We start from the raw sequence: 23721 nt of genomic DNA on the forward strand, positions 1-23721 counted from the left end.
GCACTGTGTGTACGTGTAGTGCAACAAAAAAGAGTTCAAAAATCGCGGAAAACGCGGTCTTTTAAAAAATCGCAAAAAACGCGGGGAAAAAACTCGGCCGCGGAATCGCGATTTTCCCCGGGGACAGGGCAATACTGTACTATAATCACTGAGAATACTCCCAAATAAACTAGTGTCAGTAGCAAGAGTACATGTAACCAGGACTGTACTCTTGCTAGTACTAGTGACTACAGAATTACAGTAAAACCTGTCAAGGCGACCACCTGTTCTAGAGGAACACTACAACCGGGACCAAGGGATACGATTTCCAGTCAAATGACCCTGGATAAGGAGAGCACCTGTCCACAGCGACCACTTTTTGAAGGTCCTATGAGTATTATAGCAATAAAAACTAGGGCTGAAACGATTATACCAATTACTCGGTAATCGATCGATAATTCCTTATCAATCAAGTAATCGTTACGTTATAGATTACTCGTTAGGGATTTTGAGTCCAAAAAGTACTGAAAACCCTCGTTTTTGTGAAGTTTGAATCAGTTTTCACTGTGAGTATGCAGTTGCCAGGGGCATGGTGCACATTCTGAGGTTAAATTGACTTTATAACTACCATGTTTCTGAGCTACCCTGTCACTAATGCAAATTTGTGGTATTATGGTGGCTTAGATTTCGGAAACAGAGCAATGTTTGCACAAAATTCTGACACTATCTGCTAACGATTATAATCGATAAATCGATCGTTAAGCTCAAGAGTAATCGATAGGTGAAAATCCACGATTGTTTCAGCCCTAATAAAAACTGCTTCATGGCAGTTTTCTAAAAAAAGTTATTGTGTTCTAGTCCATGGACCCCGTCTAAAAAGTAAGAAATTAACGAAATGTGATAGCCGAAAATTAAAATTTCACACAAAACCTCACAATAATCACGACACTTGAAGATCTAATAGTACGGCTTTCAACACTTGTTTATTCCGACACTTGTACTTGTACACGTACATGTACTGCGCCAACATGCTTGCATATGAAAGAGGACCACGAGGGGAAAAGGTCGTCTCGCATCCTGTGTGTGATTATTGTGAGGTTTTGTGTGAAATTTTAATTTTCGGCTATCACATTTCGTTAATTTCTTACTTTTTAGACGGGGTCCATGGACTAGAACACAATAACTTTTTTTAGAAAACTGCCATGAAGCAGTTTTTATTGCTATAATTTCTTTTGTTTTTTTGGCTAAAGGATATTATTATTTGAAACTCGGATGTTGAGCCATAAATAAATGTAAAATAGAAAAGGACATATGGATACGAGTTTAGAGTAACTCTCCATCACTGTAACATGATACTATATACAGTATATATATAGTATCATGTTACAGTGATGGAGAGTTACTCTAAACTCGTATCCATATGTCCTTTTCTATTTTACAGATATTATTATTATTATTTTATTTATTTTACTAGGGCGTTTCCCACAGACCTATGGTCTTCTTACGGGAGCCCCTAGAAAGGTTAAGCATGAACGAACAAATGGGCGATAAGCGCGAACAGTGGAAGGCTGCATATTCCACCGATCAGAACCTATAATTGTGTCACCAATGGAATGCCCTAAAATTAATGATGGCCAACATGTAGCGCCTCTACATGTTATTATTATTATTTTATTTTACTAGGGTGTTTCCCACAGACCTATGGTCTTCTTACGGGAGCCCCTATGTACATGTACGTGTATCATTATCAAATTCAATACCGTATTTATACGCATTGATGTGCAAGCCTTTTCTTGCAGAAAATGGAACTAGTCTTGCGTACATGTACACTGTATTCAGGTTCTTCTATTATGGGTAGTGCAGTGGCGGTGATACCTTTTTTTATACGCAGGTCATTCTGTGGATGTTGCAGAATTTCATGACTCTGTCATAAAATTGTCTTGTCTTTCAGAAAATTCAGATGTCCACACCCTAAATCACATTTACATGAGAATTGTAACCAAGTGCGTGCCGCAGATGTTTTTGTTGATTCTGTGTTTATAATTGTAGTCATGGGTTGTCGTGATAAGGTCATCTGGCATCATAATTATTGTACTGAAATCATAATCCTGTTGATGTCGATAAAACTTTTGGAAGCAGTTCAGTGTTACAAGTCCACGATTGTCTAAAACAACACAGCAAAGTAGGAACAATAAACATGTATTAAAATGTAAACAAATACATTGCTGAGTCCGACACCTCATTCCAACAACTACACTGATCCTGAGGATTTAAGGGGCAAGGATATATGGTTGGAGGTACTGAGAGATAAACAAGGCACTCCATAATAATAGGGAGGTTTAGTTCCCACGTAGCGGAAACGCGTACGTGGGTGATCCACGTAAAGTGGATGAAGGGCACCCACGTTGCAATGTTGAGTTTAGTCACACGGAACAAACAAAAGCATGAAGCGAAAGGCCCAAACCTGTCAAAGACGAAGCTACCCGGGCCTAAGAAGCTCATCCAATATTTTGATTTCGTGCTTCGGAAACTTCTTCAGCTGAGCACCCTCACAGCTCGCACAATGCGCTCCATTCTGATTTTCACCCACGTTTTGGCGGAACGTGGGTGAGCTTCCATACACTTTATGTCGTGAATCAGAAAACGTCTGTACGTGGGTCACTGAGTATCACGTGGTACACACACGTAAAGTACCCACGGATTACGTGGGACTAAACCTCCCTAATAACATGTTACACGACTTTGGGGGAGTATGAATGATATCCAGTCAAACCTCTTTAGGACGAACATCAAGGGACCGATGGCATTTGCTCTGTGAGTTTGTCTTAACCCTATTTTATAACGAGTGAATACAATTATTTCTCCAATAGAGACACGAATAGATTTCTTCTACAGCGAAAGATTCTAAGCCAGACCAAACCATTGACTCGTCTTTTATGAAACAAATGAGTCACTGAACCTTTCTTTAGCAACATGACGGCAACTGAAACAACAACAGAGAAAATACGATACATGTACAGCACATTCTTGCAGGTACAACAAACAGATTGCAGATCGTAATTCTTGCTCTACCGGCACGCAACTTTATTTGGGGCAGTGCAATCTCGGCGCTAGTCACAAATCAAACAGCCCAGGCTCGAGTAAACAAATCCAATGGTCCGAGATTTTCACGAGACGAGACTGCACCCATTGGCTTGTTTCGTATGAAGCAAACAAGTCACTGAATGCATGAACCTCTCCATAATGGAGATTTTCCCTGATATGCGAATTTATTTTGCATACTAGTACTCGGCCAATGCGTCCTTGAACCTTCCCCTACAGATTGGGAACTGCCAACGATGCTATGCCACTGCAAAATTCAGATTCTACCCTATGATCGGGGCACGGAATGCCGGAAGCAATCATGACCAGTGCCTTACTTGTAACGTACCAATGTACAATGAACATGAGTATTTCGACAACACATCTAAGCCTCAGCAGCAACATACAATGTAAGCCTTACCGTCAAGAAGGTGAACTCGCGTTCTTCGCACACTGTTGGCAAGGGCAAAGAGATACGAATGGATCTAAATCCGAATAAAATCAGCACACATTTCCGTAAATGAAAGGGTGAGCATAAGCAAATGAATCGAAGGAAACTGGTCAACTCAGAGATCACCTGTCATTGAGTATTCCGTAAAAGGAGGCCTCGACAGCAGAAAAGCTTTATTTAGAAAAGATATCCTGTCAGCTTTTCCATTATTTATTGTATTCCACCTAAAATCAGCACACTTTTCGTAAATGAAAGAGTCAACACAAGCAAATGAATCAAAGGGAACTGGTCAACTCACCTGTCATTGAGTAATATTCCGTGAAAAGAGGTCTCAGCAGAGCCGAAGCGAAATAAGCCAGGACAAGAAATATCCGAAACAGCTGATGCAGGAAGCAGTTCCAAAGAAGGAAGTTCCTCGCGCATGCACATCCGAAAACGGACTGCACTGCATGCAACACAATGTCTGCCGTGCACGTGCACAGCACGCGGCTACCACCCGTTGGTAGATCTAATACCGAGCACCTTACGTAGAAACTTACGTAGCCTAAGTGAAGTACCGAGCACCTTACGTAGAAACTTACGTAGCATAGCGGTGTCGTTTTTTCTGCCATGTGAACACAATAATAGAAAAGCTGACAGGATCGCTTTTCTAAATGAGCGGTCAGCTTAGACAGGTTTCACTGTATATTGGGCCCCTTGCGCAGGTCTTCTCGTTTTCATTCTGAAAGAAGTCCTGTTAATAGGTATCTTCTCCATCTCCTTATTCTTCTGCCATATTTACTCTTGAAGAAGAGGTTGGTTCGACTTCGGCGATACTTGCGGAATTGTCTGTTGCTCCCTACATGGGAGCTTGCGCTATTCCTGCTGACTTGAATTCTCACTTGACTAACTCACGACTGCCATCCAGAGCACACGAGAAGTCCATCGAACCTTCCACTCGGCAAACCTGCAAGAAAGCACCGCGCGCTCCCTGCTCAATACGCAGCCAGTGTTTCCCCACATTTACTCTTGCAACCTCAAAGAACGGGAGCCGGAGGTACACGTGTGGTGTACTGTGACTACATGTAAAATGTAGTTGCATGACTCCATCATGCATACAAGCATTCTGACATCATTCCTCTCATCATGATCCTCTAGCATTCCATTCCTCCCTCCGAGACCCTCCCGCCGAGTCCCTGGTACAAACAAGAGTTATCTTGGTTATGGACTCCTGGTGGTGACAGTCAATTTTTTCTTCAGACTTTTCCCGTTTGTCTCTTTCCCTCAAAACCAAGTTAATATCTTGGTTATGGACTCTTGATATTTTGGCCTAGGCTAGACGATGAAGTGGCTGAAAAGACCTCATTGCCAGTGACAATGACACAGGGACACAATCGAAACAGTCATAGCCACACGCATTTTTTTAAAGATTCAATAATGGGCATAGTTTGTCTTTCATTATTATGAAAGCCAACTGTAAGCATGTCACAGGTCCAGGACAGACACTGTCAGTCATGTAGTCCACAGACAATAAAGTCTTCACCGCCTGCTTGACACACAAAATCAGATTCAGTGAAGGGCAACCAATAGTCGTACTGTACTATAATAATAATGATGTATTCATCTACGACGGCTTTGGCTGGCAGAATAAATGACGTCCTCAAAGTGTGAGGACGTCAGTAATTTTGTTCTGTGGATCAGTGATATTATCAGCTACTAGTATACTGTACCTCATTCATTACTCTGATTCAAATGATAGTGCACATGACGTACATGTACAATGTATATAACTGTATGGTCTGCACCACTAGCCCCCCCCCCCCATCATCATAAAATTTTAATGTACAATCATGTACATCTACATTCTGAATCTTGATTTAGGACTGTCGACTATGTGGCTTCAGTCATGCAGCTAGCCTGGGACGCCCTCGGAGTCTGAGAAAACTAAGTAACATACATCGTCACATGTACATGTACATGTACATGTGAGCGGACAAGGTAGAAATGGAACGTTAACTGCAGTCTGGCAAAAACTGTTTTTTTGCATGAAGGTCACCTACAACTATCTGTTTTTCAGATCCCAAAGTTTCAGGCTGATACTATGGTGGGAAGTGCCTTACATTCACCATTTTCTAGATGCCGGTCAGTATTTTAACGTCTGTTTCGGGATGATTTAAACAGTCCACCCTTCAGTACAACCAAAACACTGAAAAAAAACCCATTATCTTGGCCTGTATTTCTCCACAAGTGTATATCAGTGTGAAAAATGAGCTGATCACACACATGGACTCGTTTGAGGTGGAACCAAGCAACAAAACCACATAACTAGAAACAGCCGGAGCCGAAAAATCAGCTCCAGAGTAACTCGTGAGGCAAGGCAAAATAATAGGACTGTTGAAGCTGGTACTCAATCCACACATCAAATACCACTACACACATGTCAAAAATAGAAGAATTTGGCGGACAAATGGTTATTCCAGTGCGTTCTTGCTTCAGCCATGTGTGCACGCTCTCATCGTATACTGTTGGCGACCTCGGACTCTGCTCTGATGCATTGAGGCTCCCGACGACTGAGCGGCGCACCTTGGTAATATAGTTTGTAACATTGTGGCAGGAGACAGACAGCTCTTGAACACACAGCATCGAAATAATATTCCGGAGACGCACCACCAATACGGTGCCCATTGGCGAAGCAGGACGAGTCCACAGACTTGAGAAACTGTACTTAACGTAACGTTACACATCAGTCCGCAATCCGAGGCCCAATTTGACTTCTTTCCACTCAGCTCATGTTCACCAGCCTTGACCATTCTGTGTATCTCAATTCTTAAAACACTCATTTCCAGACAGTGCACGATGCAGGTCTGCCACTTGCATCCAATGCATTGGGCAACAGCTAGCTAGTCGTTCTGGGCTATTAAGTCCCTGCATACGTTCCCCTGTGGTGCACGACGCTATTGTTTCTTCAGCTCCTGCGCTGTGTGCTTCAGAGCTCTGAAGTCGGTTCGGCGTATACATTCAGTACAACTCAGCATCCACAGGAACGTTCCCCTTCATTGGTGTTATCATCATCACTGCTGTCACCACGTTCGCCTGCATCCGAAAGATCCATCTCATTTGTTCCCTATGTATTTTTGTACCGCGCTGAAGCCAGCAGCAAACAAAACGCTGATCGGCACGTCGTTTTCGGCGTAGTGGAAGACGCTCTCGACTACTACCTGACTCAGAAACGCTCTCAGAATCAGAGAAGCTCTCAGCACCTGACAGTAGGCTATCAGCTGATCGCCGTCACCTCCAAATTCACCCGTCAATACGCCACCCGTCGCACAACTAGCTGCCATATCTTCCTTCAGCCATAACGGATTCACTTCAAATTTTCAGTGCTGGACCTTGAAGCCCTGTGCTGAGCGAGGCACAAGCGCGTGATGCAAATAGAGCCCTCTAACCCAGGTAAAAAATATGCCACAGTTTGCCAAACTTCAAACGCCTGTATCTCAAAATGATGTCATGCAGCTAACGTTCCATTTCTACCTTGTCCGCTCACACATGTAGATATCATGGATATGGATGGTACCCTGGCCTGATATTGCAGCCAATTTCACTGCTTTTCGAGCAGAATCTGCCACCTTTTCGAGCATAATCCGCCGGTGCCTACGGCAGGGAGTAGTATTAGTAAAATACTCTCTGTGATGGCCCTGATGGGTGTGACAATGCGTCATATCGACATGCCGAGATCCTGCAGCGCGTGACCGATCAATATCGCTCGCTAGCCGTCACGCTCCGCCAATCACTGCACAGCCTGCGCGTGTGATGAGCTAATGTCAGATGCCTGCACATGCATGTCGAACGCGCACTCGCCTTTCACTGACACTGTTTCAGCATTGGCCATTGGCATTGTTGACATGTGCCATGCCATGTGCGCACAGTACAGCGCCTCGAATGCTCCCGAACTACCTGGTGCCGGAGCGGCGGCGGCACCATTCTGCACTGGCACTGCGCAACATCTTGATCACACTAGCGCGCAGAGCTGTCCATACGTTCTACTTCTAGCTCAACCCGCGGACAAGCACAAAAACTCTTGCCGCCATGATAGCTCGCTCAGTTGTGATTCCGTGTCTTTCTTTGCAATAGCGCATTTCTTCCCTCCTGTTGATTTCCTTGTGAGGATTTTCTTTCTAGCCCAGCGAAAATAGTTAGTGAGGAGCTAGGTCTGTTGCATCGCTCAACGCCCCAGCCAAGATGGGAGTCCAAAATTGTGGAACGGTACTGAAGTACCTGATGGTGTTTTTCAACTTCTTGTTCTTCATCCTGGGCATTGTGGTGCTCGGCTTCGGCATCTACGCGCGAATCAAGCAGAGCGACTACAATTCGGCGCTGGTCATCATTGACGCTGGCACGTCGCAGTGGGAGAGCTTCGGCTCGCTGTGCATCGCCGTCGGCGTGTTCATCGCCCTGCTGGGCGGATCCGGCTGCATCGGCGCTGGCAAAGAGCACCGCGGCTGCCTGATTTTCTTCACCATCTTGGTTGCTCTGATCTTCATTCTGGAAGTGGCCGCCGGCGGTCTTGGCTACCACTATCGTGGAAAGCTCGACGATAAGATCAACATGAACCTAAACAAGACACTGAATGAGTACGTAGATGACCAGAAGATGCTCGTGAACGGCAGCAAGATCATCACCAGCTGGGACAATGTCCAGCACACGTTCAAGTGCTGCGCTATCCACGGGCCTACGGATTACGGAAATCGTGGCGGCACGACCCCGGCATCGTGCTACGCGGACAAGGACACGAGCAAGACCTTGTACCAGCAGGGTTGCAAAGAGAAAGTCTTCGATGCGTTCACCGACCACTGGAAGGAATGGGCCGGTGCGGTTGTGGGTATAGCCGTCGTTCAGCTCCTGGCCATCGTCTTCGCCATCCTGCTCATCCGAGAGATCGGCAAGGGCGACAGCTACACCGTCGTATAACGAGCCATCTCCGCTCGCTAGGAACGCCTTACGGCCAGGTCAGGGCTCGCTAAGCACGTTGCGGCTGCAGCTTTAGCTGATGAAGGGGCTTGATTTTGAACTTCTAGGAAAGGTTTGGCGTTTGGTGTCTGTGTGCCGTCATGAGTTGCTTGTATCGTGTACATTTTTGCTGCGTGTGGGCAATTATACACGCAAGACTCTTGTGTATCCATTGATACAGATTGCCTGGTGTTTTGCTGGCAGTGTGTTGTGTTGGCTGAGTGCATATCCAGTAGGTCAGCTTCCTTCCACACAATAGTACAGTCTGAGCAAGTCAATCAGTAGTTACACGTTAGTATGATGTACAGTGTGATTTGAAAGGCTGGCTAACAGTTTCCTGTTGAATGCTAGATCTATCCTGGCCTGTATCGTTTATACTTCAGTTATAGCGCTGTCTTTTGACTCTCTTTTTTTTTGTTAGCGTAGGAGAGTAAGCCATGGCATGTACAAAGTTTGATAATTTTACGCCATTGCTGTAGTCTCTGTCGCATTGCATCGTGTTCTTTATTCAAGCCGCTCCCCTGGGCGTTAGTTGCTAGTAGTGGCCAGAGGAGCTCGCGGGTTGTTCTCTGCCGCTCAAACACGACTGGTTTCTTTCTCGCACGGATTTGCTATTCCATAATGCTTTTGTGTGGTGTATGTGTGTGCATGTTTGCTTGCTTGAATTTCCAGAAAAATTTAACCTGTATTTTATGGTGCCGGCTGCCAACACATAATTGAACTTATATCTTCATTTCTATTTACCTTTGTGCATTTTTTGCCAACGATTATCATTATCCTCGTTTCCCATTTTCTCGTGTTTCCGTCCACAACGTAGTTTGTGAATAAGGAAACTACTAAAACGGACGATGTGCATGGGAGTCTGTTAGTGGGTGATGGCTAGTTTCAGATCGTGTCATGTGTAGCCGAGACGTTATAATATCAAACTGACGAGTCACAGAAAAACCACGATTCTTGATTGTCGTTCATGCCATATAGCAATCTTCAGACAACTGATTACAGTGATGCACAGCTAGTATGGTATTTATACAGCAGCATAGGAAGGAATCTGTGAAGGTTTGAGGTCTGGTGGGTGCAAAATGTCCTGCATGGAAAATGTGCGAAACTCACATGGTCCGTGAGTGAGAAAAGAAACATGATATGGCAGGAAGGCAAGCAAGGCTGTGTGAAAGGATGATAATGATAATGTGGCTTGCCTGCAATCACAATCATGCAGGTGCAAGATGCCACACACTTTGGTAAGCGCTTAAAATAAGTTGGAGGAGGGGAGATACTTGCTCTTCAATGCACCAACAAAACAAGTGCAAGATGGAAATTTCCACGCGCTGTGATGGCTATAGGTGCTTAGAATAGGCGAGGAACATGAAAAGAAAAGAAATGACCACGATGACGTGACGTGAAGCGAGGCTATATGCAAGATACCACACCCATAGAAGGGCTGCAGACGGGTGCAAATGGCTGTCACGCGTCATGTGGCTGCAAGTCCTATGTATCACAGAGAAATATCACATCAGCATATCCGATCGCAGCACCTCCCTCAACAAGCGAACGGAGCTCGTATCAAAGACTTAGTGTGCAGGCACTCTGCCAAGTTCCTGCTTGATGGGTACGGAGTCATGTGACTTGCAGCCACATGACGCGCGACAGCCATTTGCACCCGTCTTTGACGGACCAATACAATATGTCTGTCGCTGTCACCAACATCCTCGTGAGCCGGATACTGGACCAAGACACCAACATGGACGAAGTGCCCACCACCATCCATGCTGCCAAGCTAACTGCAGCAGCAGCAACCAGGAGAGCAGCTCGAGACCGAGCCAGTCAGCTCCTGGCCACTTGTGATGCGCCCACCAAGCGAACCCTGGGGATGGCGGCCGAGAAAGGAGCGTCCAACTGGCTCACTTGCCGGCCCCTGAAGCAGTTCGGGTTTGTCCTCCACAAAGACGAGACGCACTCTGTCTGGGGTTCGGCTGGATCCCTCCCCGCCTGCCATCCACTTGTGTGTGTAGAAAGGCGTTTAACAACAGCCATGCTCTACCGTGCCCAACTGGTGGATACGCGGCTCTCCGCCATAACACGATCCGCGACCTGACAGCCGACCTACTGCGTGAAGTGGCAACGGATGTGAAGATAGAACCTCCTCTGCAGCCCTTGGAGGGGTGAAAGCAGGGAGTCGTAAAATGGGTGAAAGGCTTCGGTATCGCTCTGCCATCTTGGAAGATGGCGCTCGTCTTGATGTGGCGGCATCCGGTGTCTGGGGAAGTCGTTTTGAGCGCACGTTCTGTGATGTTCGGGTGTTTAACCCTCATGCGCGCTCGAACACTTCCTCAACTCCCGCGTCCACCTATGCCAAGCACGAACAGCAGAAGAGAAAGGCCTACGAAGAACGCGTCAGGGAGGTGGAGCATGCTTCCTTTCTCCCACTGGTATTCAGTGCATCTGGTAGGTGCGGCAAGGTAGCCCACGCTTTCCTGAAGCGTCTTGGCCATATGGTCTCCGAGAAGCGGCATGAACCCTACTCCTCCGTCATGTCCTGGATCCGCTCCCTTGTCTCCTTTGCTATGGTTAGATCATGCAACATGAGCCTCCGTGGTCACCGTGCTTCTCCCTACCGCAGTCGTGTGGATGCTGCCAGTCCTGTTGTGCTGGCAGTCAACGACTGTCAGTTGCGTGACCAGGTGGCTGAGACTCTTGCGGAGTAGCCGTGTCTAGCATTTATATTCCACACTTTTATTATCGGATGATCTTGTTTTGTTTGCTATGATTCCGTGATTTTCTGTTGGTTGTTTTTCTGCTGTGCGAATAGATGCAGTGTACGAGGTGATTTGGCTCTTTTCTTCTGGCTCTTTCTCTGCTCCGGATGGTTGTATCGAAACATGGGTGGTGGCAAATGGGAGCCAATTCATCGTAGATCAACATTGACCAGAACATTTGGTGCATATAATTTAATTCTCCCTGCCACGTTGGTATAACTAGTGGTGGGTGCTTTGCCATTTTGTGTAAAATCAAGAGTCCTGGTAAAATGCAGTGCTGCCAAACAATTTTCGCCCAAAATCGGACACCCTTCACCGCCAAGGCTGGCCACATGGTGCGAATTTTTCTCCTTGGCAATTTTCACAGAGAATTCAAAATATCGCCTAAAACACCATGAAAATTCGCTTCGTTGCCATGGTAACCCCAGAGTTGTCATGAATTTTGTAATGATGAGTGTGGTCGCACACTGACTCTGTACAGACTGTCAGTGTACATGCCATCCAGCCTGATCCAGACATGTTACTTTGCACTTCCACACTGACCACAGCCAAGCGCTAGCCTTTTTAGAAGCAAATGTACAGTGATGTGTGCCTTCAGTTGCGCTGAAAAGTGAAAGTACAGGACTTCTGCACATAGGAAAGTAATGCGGATCTCCAACATTCTGGCTGCTTTTCGGACGTTTCCCTTTTCGGACCGGTTTTCGGAAGAGCCTTCAAAAATCGGACACTGTCCGAAAAATCGGACGGTTTGGCAGCACTGAAAATGTGTAAAATGAGCCCCTGAATGGACGAGGAGGGCAGTGAATTGCTTCCGCAGGGCCTTTGGACGACGTCAGGCCGTCTTGCCATCACTAGAGACAGTAATGAAGAACAGTAGGTCACGGAATGCACTCTGTGAGAACGAAAACATCGCTGCGATGCTATTTTTTTAATTTATTTATTTTACTACAAAGCACTGGCCAGCAACATAAAAGGGGAGGTAGACAAAAGTGGACAAGCGAACATTGACAACACAGAGGAGCGTGGCATGCGTGCCGATGAGGTAGGTCAACCTCCCCCGACCTAGTGGTCTCCGGTTCAACAGTTGGTCTGCGCATCAGGAAGGGGAAATGGACAGAGAAAGGGAGCTGAATGAGCACGAGGAGCTTCCCAGGAGAGGAAGAGTGAGTGAGTGAGAGAGAGAGAGAGAGAGAGAGAGAGAGAGAGAGAGAGAGAGAGAGAGAGAGAGAGAGAGAGAGAGAGAGAGAGAGAGAGAGAGAGAGAGAGAGAGAGAGAGAGAGAGAGAGAGAGAGAGAGAGAGAGAGAGAGAGAGAGAGAGAGAGAGAGAGAGAGAGAGAGAGAGAGAGAGAGAGAGAGAGAGAGAGAGAGAGAGAGAGAGAGAGAGAGAGAGAGAGAGAGAGAGAGAGAGAGAGAGAGAGAGAGAGAGAGAGAGAGAGAGAGAGAGAGAGAGAGAGAGAGAGAGAGAGAGAGAGAGAGAGAGAGAGAGAGAGAGAGAGAGAGAGAGAGAGAGAGAAAGAGAGACAGAAAATGATAATAATAGAGACAACCGGTTATTCTCAGTGCTGGTGGACTTCAGTGGCCCATAGCCAATTGGTCTATGCTATGCTATCTATCCAATTCCACCGTATAACACAGCCACCAGTTACAAATACAAAAACACGGCTTTCGCAGCATACAATGCAGTTCACTCCTCTGTTGACAGATTAATTTTCATCCACTAGCAATCCATGAAGTGATATCTATCAACTTCAGAACATTGATGATCGAATATCCCAGTTTGTGATGCCATTTTACAAATTTGTTAAAAAAATGACACACCAATTATTTGAATCCTGAGAATACTGTGAAAGTAGGACATGATTCAAGACACTTTCCAAAGTGGGATCATTCCCATTTTTGGACACAATGGGCATGAAGGATAGCACTTTCACTTGCAACAATTCATTTGGACGTAGCTTGTCTAGAAGTGACTGAAAAAACGTCATTTTACAACCATGTTAAAAAAGCCAAACCACCTCGTACATCAGGTCAACTTTTAAAAAAGGGGCGAAGAAACATTTCTGCACTTGAAGTGTGCAAAGCAGCGTGCATATGCGCATGGAAGTCTGCATGCTGAAGGTAACGTAAACTAGCTTCCATGATTGCGCATGCAAGAGACGTCGCGCAAGCAAGAGACACCATAAACAAGCTCATAGTACACACTGAATAGTTATGGCCATATATTTATGGAAACGCGGCTCGCATGTGGGGTTTATCTATATTTTAGACTTAGACTTAGCCAAAACAAGCATACGTACAAGCGTGCATAGATCCGATATGGAACCTAGTCATAACGGGCACAGATCCATATAGGGCGCAGATCATACAGGACGTGGATCCATAAAAGGCACAGATCCTACTTTGAAGTATATGGGAGTGAGAGAGACATAAACGACTCAAAAGTACTGGTATACGAGTACAAGAAAGATTCGCGAATGGTGGTGCCATTCGCGACATCATGCGTGCAAGTGTGTACTGTGTCTGGGATATCCTCCAGGGTTCATCACGCATCATCAGTGCACCAGCGATGCAAACTGTCCATGTTAGGCACATGTGTAGGAACTCATCGTCATTTTTGAGGTCGTTATACCCGATCTATACAGAAAGGACATGCTAAACGACTTTTAACTCGATTTGTCGTTACTGTATATCCAATCTCCACTGTACATGTACATGTACTTCAAAGAAAGTATGCCTTGAACCCTGTAACCAACAAAGGTGGCAGGTATAACTTTACACCTTCAAGCATCCGAGCCTGTTGTCACAAATACTCTCTCAGACATGCCCATCTCGGAAGCGATGATAGCGAATAGCTGTGTTTAAACATAGCAACTTGTGCTGGGATTACACCATTCAACAGCTTGCAAGACTCATTTTTCCATTGGAAAAAAATTCTTCTCACAAATACACACACAGACACACAAACAAAAATATACGTACTCCTAAGTATTCCACACTGGCGCATGGCGTCGCCGCAGGAATCACTCTGGGTTTGTGAGCCATGACAAAAATAAAAAAAGAAGCTCGCAAAGTATAAATTATGGCAGGTGGGGATGGGTGGTCTGATATAAGCACACGTAGCCGCAACATTACTGAAGTAAAAAAAAAAAGCAGAAGTCCAGGATACAGCGGTGTGTGTGTGTGTGTGTGTGTGTGTGTGTGTGTGTGTGTGTGTGTGTGTGCTCGTGTGCGTGTGTGCTCGTGTGTGTCTGTGGCTACACACACTCAATACTAGTACTGAGCATGCACGCGTACCAGAACAAACTCAATGACGTCCGTAATAGCATAGAAGTGTACTTTTCATTTTTTTCACGTCGTCCATTTATTTATTTATCTAGACAGATAGAGTAACAGCGGAAAAAGACTTGTTTGATTCATTGCTGTGTAATATTTGTATTTATTTATTGTATTGTATTTGTATTGTATTTATTTAAAAGGATTCTCCAAAAGCAAATGGATGCTTATCACGGAAGTCTCCCACATAAATATCGCAAGAAAAATGGGGAAATGGGGAGAGGAGAGTGGAAGATGAAGCATTATCTATTTTTCATTAATTTTGTGTTGTTTTTTAAAAAAACTATTCCCTCTGTTTGTCTGTAAAAAAAAGGTCACCGTGTGTATAATTAAAAAAGGAGAAAAAAAGCATAACAGTATACTGGGCTAGGGTTTGCCGGGTGGTAACCGCCGTTGTGAGTTCCCTTCGGGCCGGAAACGGACACGATAATTAATTAATTTATTTTATACTGGGCTGCTACAGCCAGTGCACTGTACATCTTCACAAGTTTCCAGTCACAGCTGGCCATCTTCGTCTTTGATGAAGTTCACCTGCGGCATCGAGGCGAATTGGTCGTGGCCGACGAAGGCACTGCCCAGTGTTACATGGACGTCTGCTTCGGGGCTGTGTGCTAGTCCTGGGCTGTGTGTTAGTCCCGGACTATGTGTGCTGATCACACCGCTGCTGCTGCTACTGCCACGCAACTCTAGTGCATTCTGGCGGCCAGCAGGATCAACGTACCGATGGTTGTTCTCCTGGTCAGGTCGCGGACGCACCGATGAGAAAGCATGCTGCTGCTGCTGTTGCTGTTGAGAAACGAGAATGTCGGTGTGTGGTCGCTGCCGCTGCAGCAGCTGCTGTGGCTGTGTGAGAGGAAAGGCAGGCTGTGGCCTCAGTCTTGCCTGCTGCTGCTCCCGTCGCCGTACCTGTAGTTCGTGCTGGCGCAGAGGAGCGAAGTCGCTGGGCGCAGGGCACGGCGCGACGGGCTCTGACACTAGAACGACAACGCCACTGCTGCTGGTGCTGGCAGTGCTGCTGGTGTTGGTGGTGATACTGGTGGTCATACTGGTGCTGTTGGCGCTGGTGGTGGCATGCGTGCGCAGATGGTCCGATAGATGCAGCACAGAGCTGCACACCAGGTGGCAGAACGCGCACGTCAGTGCCTTGCTGCTCTGCGACACAGCACCACCGCCAGCAGCCCTTTCCAAGCTATCCCATTGATGCGAGCTGGCTTGCTGCGTAGGCGCTATGGCTCCAGCTAGCTCCGGCCGGGGATGTTGCATTTCCATGTGCATTTGTAGGAGTGTTGGCGTCAGAAAAGCTTCGCCGCAATCAACACACTCCCATGCTTCTTGTCCGACGTGTGCGGGTGCGTTCGCGATCGCATTACCAATAGCGGCAACCATGGGTGCTGCTGCGGTGGCACTGCCTCGGTGGTTCTGCGAATCCTTACCGGCATGAACTATCTTGTGACGAGCCAGATTGCTGCGTCCGGTGAACGCCTTGCCGCACACTTTGCACTCAAACGGCTTATCTCCGGTGTGAAGACGCCGGTGAGCCACCATATTGTGACTGTCGCTGAACCGACGATCGCAGAAGTCGCACTTGAACGGCTTCTCGCCGCTGTGCGTGCGCATGTGACGCAGCATGTTGATGCGGTCGTTGAACTGGCGGTCGCACAGCTCGCACTTGATCGAGAAGTTGGGGTCGTGGATGCGCAGGTGTCTCCGCATGTTGGCAGGGTCCGAGAACGTTTTGCCGCACGTTGGGCAGACGTGCGGTCGTATATTGCTGTGAGTGCGGCGATGCCGGGAGCGATTGGCTCGGCTGTTGAACGCCTTATCACACTGATCACACTTATACGGCCGATCGCCGGAGTGCGTCTCCATGTGTTTCTCATACGAGGCGACGCTGAAGAACAGACGATGACATGGCTCGCAGTTTAACAGCGATCCCGCTGCTTGGGAACCAGCTGCTGCTGCTCCTGCTGCTGCTGGTAGTGGTGACTCTAGGTGCCATTCGTTCGACTTGGCCTCAGCAGCTGTTGTTGGCACCAGCACGGTGGTACAAGCTGACACAGAGCTGTGCTCAGCCAGCAAAACGGAGCTGGCGTGACATGCTGGTGGTGCTGGAGAAAGCCGGTGCAAATGCATGCCACTGGCCTGCGGCATCACAGTGCACATCTGCTGCTGCTGCTCATTCTGCTCGTCGCTCTCGATGATGATCAGGGCAGGATGATCGGGGCTTGCGCCTGTGCAAGCTTGCGCATCAGCAGACATACCTGTCGGGTCTTTAGTTGCCATGGGAGCTGAACTGGGATTGGGCGATGCTAATGTCGCGGCAATATTACGATCATTGTCTTCCACACTGGGCTGCACAGCACTAGAACAGGGTTGACGGCCGGTCAACGTATCCGGAGTTGACTCATCCAGCACCAGCCGTACACACTCTGCACCAGACGTGGACGTGGCACCGCAAGCGGAGAAGGCAGATAGCGTTGGTGTGGACGACGGTGCAGCGGAGAACAGCACTTCCGACGGCTGCTGTTGGCTCTCACATGCTGGGCTTTGAGCTTGTCCGATGTACGTTAGTGGGGGCAATGCTACTTCAGCGACTGCTTCCGCTGATGATGACAACGACGGTGGTTGTGGTCGTGCACTATCCCTTGCAACAAATGTAGCTAACAGTGGAGATGTAGCTAACAGTGGAGATGTAGCTAACAGTGGAGATGTACCTAAGAGTGGGGCTGTAGCTAAGAGTGGAGATGTCGCTGGCATCGGCGGTGCTGCTATCGTTGTCACCGTCACTGCTGACATGGTCACTGTCATGTCAATAGTGGAAAACATGCACATACACACACACGCACACACGCACACACACACAAACACACACACACACACACACAAACACACACACATGTACACACACGCACACATATGCACGCACACACAAAATAGATCATTGACGCTGAACAACGGCATAATATCGATCAGAGATCCTGACTTCTCCATACTTGATCTACACACTCACACTATTAATATTATACACGTACAGCCTAGCCGGACGGGAAAGTGTCCGATTTGAAGACGGGTGTCTGCCTTACATGGGTCTCCGCTAGGCGGGGTTCAACTGCACAAGACCTGGATCAGGAATAGGTTTGTAGTGAACACGGTCTTATGTTGTTCTGTTATCTTGCATGAAGAAGGGCAAAAGACAAAGCAAACTAATGAAACTACAAGGATAAGCGTTGGTACAAAAGAAGGCAGTACAGAGACGGGGATCCCGAGAGTGTCCAGATGCATACGCATAGAGTCCTAGTTTGGTAAGACACGGATGTGTGCAAGGCACGCATAAGGAGCGTAGTGCGTGCAGGGTACAACAAGAATGCATATATAACTTATAAGACATGTGAGTTACATATATAGAACACAGCAGGGGAGCATCATACATGGACAGGGCAGTCCATAAGAGTACATGCATAAATACGGTAGTGCATATACAACACATGGCAGGTATTTGTATTTACAGTCAAACCTCGTTAGTACGAACACTGATAAGGCGAACTTTCCTTTAGTACGAACTACTATAGGGCCAATCCTACGGTTGGCCAGGCATCATATCAAGTCAAAATTATTCGTTTACGACGAACTCTGTACGGCGAACTTTCATGAAGACGAACTAATTTCAAGGGTGATTTGAACAAAATCAGCGTGTAAGTTAGTACGAACGTTCGGTCCCCGTGGGTACGCTGGCTGTAGGTTTTTTTCCGATAGTCGAGGCCTCTTGTACTGGCAAAACAATCACGTTACAAGGCGGATGTAATGCTGTCATGAATTCATTGCACATTTTGCTTACCTGTTGCTGGGTTATGTTACGTTATGAAAAAATGCTTTACATTTGCCACAGCATGCACCTTCACATAAAAATTTAATACATTTTAATTACAATCCATAATGATATGCATATCAATTTTTTGCCAGATCTGGAAAAGAAGAACTCCAGACAAGACAAACAAACTTGTTTCGGTCCCTTGAAGTTCGTCCTAACGAGGTTTGACTGCATGCCCACACAAACACTAAAGCACCTTCATGTACACTGTGTTGATAATGCATTCTTGGATTTCATCCTTGTACAGTACAATCATGAACAGTCAAACCTGTCAAGGCGACCACCCAGATACGGCGACCAACTGGGACCACTACGACCTGGACCAAGGCAAGTGTTGTCAATTAATTCAGTCAAATGATCCTGGATAAGGAGACCACCTGTACACAGCGGCCACATTTTGAAGGTCCCTTGAGCGGTCGGCTTAGACAGGTTTCACTAGACATGCATGGCATTGTACTCAAAGCAGGTGTCAGGTTTGAATGTGAGAACAGCAGTACAGACTACAGTAGCACTAGATCTACACAGTCCGATGGTAGATTTTGTGACTAGAGTTTGACGCTTGCACGACTGCATGCATGCAGCTCGAGTGACAACAGCACTCGACTCTTGACTTCGCAGATCTAGCTCGTTTGCACACATGGAATAGCTGCGCTCTCCAAGTGTGCAGTGAACGCTGTCACAGAAATAAATGTCATAGTCGTCTTGGCGAGCAGTTCTTTGTCTAAATTGTTTTCAAATTTCTGGCGTTTCCCACTAACCTGGTTTTCCACCGCTCAGGCAGCTGATGTCCAGGCTCAGGCACGAACACACATCCGCCGTCCACACGATCACCGTGCACCAATCACAACAGCTACACGTACACGCGCATTTCCTCTGTTTTAGACTGGCAGTCCTGTTAGTGTTGGCTGCTGTCTGCCCATGCAAAGACCGTCGACTTATGGGACTTCTAAAGTTCCGCTCCTCGAAATATATATGGATGAGATACAGCAAGGTGGGCAGCGTTGTTGCGGGAACTTTTCACAACACACTGGAGCAGGACGTTCTCTCAGTCACAACCACAACGACAACGACAGCAGAAGTAGCAACAACAACAACAACAACAACGAAGATAACGACAACAACACCACCCACGTATGCCACTGCACAGGCGCCTACTCGCCTAGCTAGGCATGCATGGCACTTCGCTGATACGCAAAACAAGCATGCATGATGTTTTGGTGACTTTTGCAAGAGTTTTGGAGCACGTGGCGCAACGACGTAATCGTTGACGTAAATCTTTTTTTACGGCAGGTATGTACTATGCATCGATACGCGATATCGCTGTGTTTGAGGAAGTAGGAAAAATTCTCAAAAGCAGAAAATGAGAAACGACCAAATATTCATTTCACAGACTTGACAGAGCAACAAGTGCCAACATCACCAATTCGTAACTTGCTACGCGCTCTTCTATTTCCTTCTAGCTCCGGAGTGAAGTACGTTGCTGGGATCTCTAGAAAAAGAAGATGGACCTTCTGCCGCGATCAGTGGAGGAGTTCCGAAACGCTCAATACTGGGATGGATTCTTCAAGAAACGTGGCAAAGAAGGCACATTCGAGTGGTATGGCGAATACAATGATCTGTGCGGAGTGCTGCACAAATATTGCAAAGCGCCTCATCGCACTCTGGTCGTGGGCTGTGGTAACTCCCGTCTCAGCGAGGATCTGTACGATGTCGGCTACAGGTCACTGGTCAACATTGACATTTCAGACGTGGCTGTGCGGCAGATGGCAGAGCGCAACGCACAGCGGCGACCAGGCATGCAGTTCCTGAAGATGGACATGCGAGAGCTGACGTTCGACGACGGCCATTTTGATTGTGTACTGGATAAGGCCACTCTGGATGCTATCATGGCCGAGGACAATGCAGACATCAGCCGTGACGTCACGGCGATTTTCGACGAGATCACGCGCGTACTGAAAGCCGGCGGTCGTTACATCTGTGTATCGCTAGCACAAGGACACATCCTGAGGAAACTGATCAGCTACTTCCCGGAGAATTGGTTTGTGCGTGTGCACAAGGTCGACAAGCAGTCTGCGTCTAAGCGTGACGCGGCATCCGCCCTTCCCGTCTTTGTGTTTGTATTCACCAAGAAGATAAACACCAGCATGCCACAGGTGCTAGAATTGTGTTTGCACGGAGAGGGGCATAAGCCGGAGCGTGTCAACACTACTGACGAGTTTAGAGATAACATCAAGGACGCTCAGAACTTCGCACTACTATGGCAGCGTCTCAGGAGGTAAGTCTGCCAGTAACGATGAGAGGTTATTCTTGTGAATGCCAGCGCCAGGGATCTGCCATCCGTCTATCTGTCCCGTTATCCATTCTTATTTCTGCCTGGGCATTCATGACTCGTCTTGGGGATCTCTCTGTTTTGTCAGTCGGACACTGTTTATGCATCAAGTCTAGTTATGTCACTTACGTGCATTGCTCAGCACACAAAATACACCCTCCCCCCCCCCCCCCCCCCCACACACTCCCCCCCCCCCCTCTCTCTCCCTCTCTCTCTCTCTCTCTCTCTCTCTCTCTCTCTCTCTCTCTCTCTCTCTCTCTCTCTCTCTCTCTCTCTCTCTCTCTCGCTCTCCCCCCCTCTCTCTCTCTCTCTCTCTCTCTCTCTCTCTCTCTCTCTCTCTCTCTCTCTCTCTCTCTCTCTCTCTCTCTCTCTCTCTCCCTCTCTCTCCCTCTCTCTCCCTCTCTCTCTCACTCTCACTCTCACTCTCTCTCTCTCTCTCTCTCTCTCTCTCTCTCTCTCTTCTCTCTCTCTCTCTCTCTCTCTCTCTCTCTCTCTCTCTCTCTCTCTCTCTCTCTCCCTCTTTCTCTTTCTCTCCTGATAGACTTTGATTTTTGTGTCTTCGGTTCTCCTTCCCTTGCTACCATTCAGCATTCACGTTGGCGAGGAAACTCAGTTTGATCTCTGGGCAAGTTCGGGTTCAGAGGAGACTAAGAAAGAGCCTCGCTTTACCTTACACGTGGTGGACAATGCGCGTGTGCGTACATCCAGCGGCCAGTTTGCAGTGTTCATTGTACCCCAGGGCAGGTAAGAACTGCTACTGCTTGCCGTGATTATAGTTAGCACTACAGTCAGACCTTGTTTATCCGGTCCTCTTTCATCCGGATCCCACGCCATCCAGAAGAAAACCGTTGGTTACCGATTTACAGCATATATCATGAATACAATACAGTATGTGTGTTCGATTATCCGGTTCCCTCGCCTATCCAGATAATTTTGTGGAAAACGGATGTGACTGCATTTTTGAGTTTGTCGGCAAGGCGGATATGAAATGTGAAAATGTTTTTCGGTGAATCTCTGGAGAACAGCCTTCTCTAGCCTCCTATAGTTTTATTTTTACTTTTGGACAAAATTTGAAAACGTTTTTTGAAAGGTCCGTGGAAATTTTTCTTATCTACCTTGCTGATAAACTGAAAGATGCAGTCAATGCTCCTCAATGGAATCTGGTGGAATTCTTTGTTGCCATCTTCAATAGGTCCATCAATTCGTAGTAGTAATATGTTTTTTCCTTTGACCCGATTAGACCACACGTATCGTGGAGTGTGGATGGTGAACTGTTCACGCTGCCGTCTGCAAGCGTCGTGTGGCCTCATCGGGTCAAATGAAAAACCTCTTACTACTACGAAACCTGGTCTGGTGACTGCTGGGGCTGTGTAGCCCCAGACCTGCAAACACTGGGCTGTGTATCCCCAGACCTGCAAACACTGGACTGCGTAGCCCCCAGACCTGCAAACACTGGACTGCGTAGCCCCCAGACCTGCAAACACTGGACTATGTAGCCCCCAGAGTGCCCAGACCTGAAAACACTGGAGAACACTGGGCTGTTTAGTTCCCAAACTCCAAACACTTGGGCTATACACTTTTGCAGGGAGAGAACTTACTCGGGTGGGTGGATTTGAAGTCTATGGATGCAATGACATGTTGTTGTTATTGTTGTTGTTGTTGTTGTTGTTGTTGTTGTTGTTGTTGTTGTTGTTGTTGTTGTTGTTGTTGTTGTTGTTGTTGTTGTTGTTGTTGTTTTTGAATTCTTTATTCTCACGATGGCACCATCGCCAATAAGAGATTGTTGTTGTTGTTGTTGTCGTTGTTGTCGTCGTCGTTGTTGTTGATATCTTACTTGTATTGGGGACCCAACCGACTATAGTCGTCTTACAGCGTGCCCAAGGAGTTCAGTGCATATGATGATAAATTCATTCATAGATGTGCACGAGCGAACAGAGAATGGCAGCATGGTCCATGAATGTGCAAATGAAAATCATCGACTCTTCAGACGAATAGAGCTAGTGGCAGCAGTGTCTGCTCCAGGATTGTAGGACAGCCGGGTACACGTGTACCTGGCGCAACCATTTCAACCGGGTCGGAGCCGGGTACACATGTACCTGGCGCTGTCTCACCAGCCGAGTCACATGCTGGGTTTGGTTCAACCAGTGGTTTATTTTAATTCGGACAATAAACGGGAACTAGTGTCTGTAAATAAAGTGAGAGAACAAGGTACAATGGTATAAGAAGCGGGCAGTGGGGTAAGGGCGGAAAGCAAGTACATCTTATAATATTTCCACATGCTTGTTTTCATTCTCTACAACATTCACAACAGAAAACGATGTACAAGGTACAATCGCATAAGAAGCGGACAGTGGGGTAAGGCGGAGAGCAAGTACATGTTAATATGATAGTTACACATACTGGTTTTCATTCTCTACAACATTCACAAGATGGCAAACTTTGTCATGACACTGATCCTCACTCAACAGTGACCACAAATTATCAATGACTGACCATGTGTTGGAGTGCGTGTCACAAGAGATCCTGAAACACACTTTGGTTTGATATTTGGCTTCCACCCCACAGCTTCATTCATCTCTGCAAAGAACTTGGGCTCCTTCTTCCTCTCTGCCCCCGTCTTGTTCTGTGCGTCTACGTATTCTTTATATCTCTTCATGAGATTTTTCCAGCGGTTTTCACACTGGTCAGCTGAAGGCAACACGGGTTCATCCTTCATTTGTTCTGCAAGCTCGGCGGAGATCTTCTGCCAGACTCTTTTTCTTGAAATTTACGTCGTTAAATTGTTCGTCCCAACTCCACCGGGCCTCTATCAATAGCAAGGTGAGAGCACGGTTCCAATGGAACCCTGTCTTCCGTTCACTTCCGTTGGAGACGTTGCTGCTGGACGACATGACTGCTTCTGACAACAAGAACAACTGAAAAACAACTCTCGACGACAAGC

General features: G+C 47.0%; 3 protein-coding genes across 4 annotated transcripts; 2 read left to right on the forward strand and 1 right to left on the reverse strand.

Moving 5' to 3' along the window:
- The first annotated feature begins 7563 nt into the window (after positions 1-7563).
- On the forward strand, positions 7564-9343 carry LOC135826406 (tetraspanin-8-like). Its single transcript, XM_065339023.1, has one exon. It carries the CDS (start codon positions 7730-7732, stop codon positions 8456-8458), a length of 729 nt encoding a protein of 242 aa, XP_065195095.1. The 5' UTR covers positions 7564-7729; the 3' UTR covers positions 8459-9343.
- Positions 9344-14159: 4816 nt separating this feature from the next.
- On the reverse strand, positions 14160-19628 carry LOC135826394 (zinc finger protein 544-like). 2 transcript variants are annotated; one of them, XM_065339004.1, is made up of 3 exons: positions 19210-19628; positions 17298-17384; positions 14160-17261 (listed from the first exon to the last, which is right to left on the reverse strand). In XM_065339004.1, exons 2-3 carry the CDS (start codon positions 17377-17379, stop codon positions 15079-15081), a joined length of 2265 nt encoding a protein of 754 aa, XP_065195076.1. In that variant the 5' UTR covers positions 17380-17384; positions 19210-19628; the 3' UTR covers positions 14160-15078. The 2 variants fall into 2 exon arrangements, with proteins under 2 accessions (XP_065195076.1, XP_065195074.1); XM_065339002.1 differs by having other exon boundaries at positions 14160-17384; positions 19210-19627.
- Positions 19629-19805: 177 nt separating this feature from the next.
- LOC135826393 (eEF1A lysine and N-terminal methyltransferase-like) lies at positions 19806-21524 on the forward strand (the record flags this gene model as incomplete). The annotated part of the gene is given in 2 exon segments (XM_065339001.1): positions 19806-20726; positions 21369-21524. Coding segments are annotated over 2 exon segments (929 nt in total), but the record flags the coding sequence as incomplete, so codon positions are not given.
- Between the last annotated feature and the right edge of the window lie 2197 nt (positions 21525-23721).

This window comes from Sycon ciliatum, chromosome 10 (assembly GCF_964019385.1).
Source record: "Sycon ciliatum chromosome 10, ocSycCili1.1, whole genome shotgun sequence".
NCBI classification, from domain to species: Eukaryota; Metazoa; Porifera; class Calcarea; order Leucosolenida; family Sycettidae; genus Sycon; species Sycon ciliatum.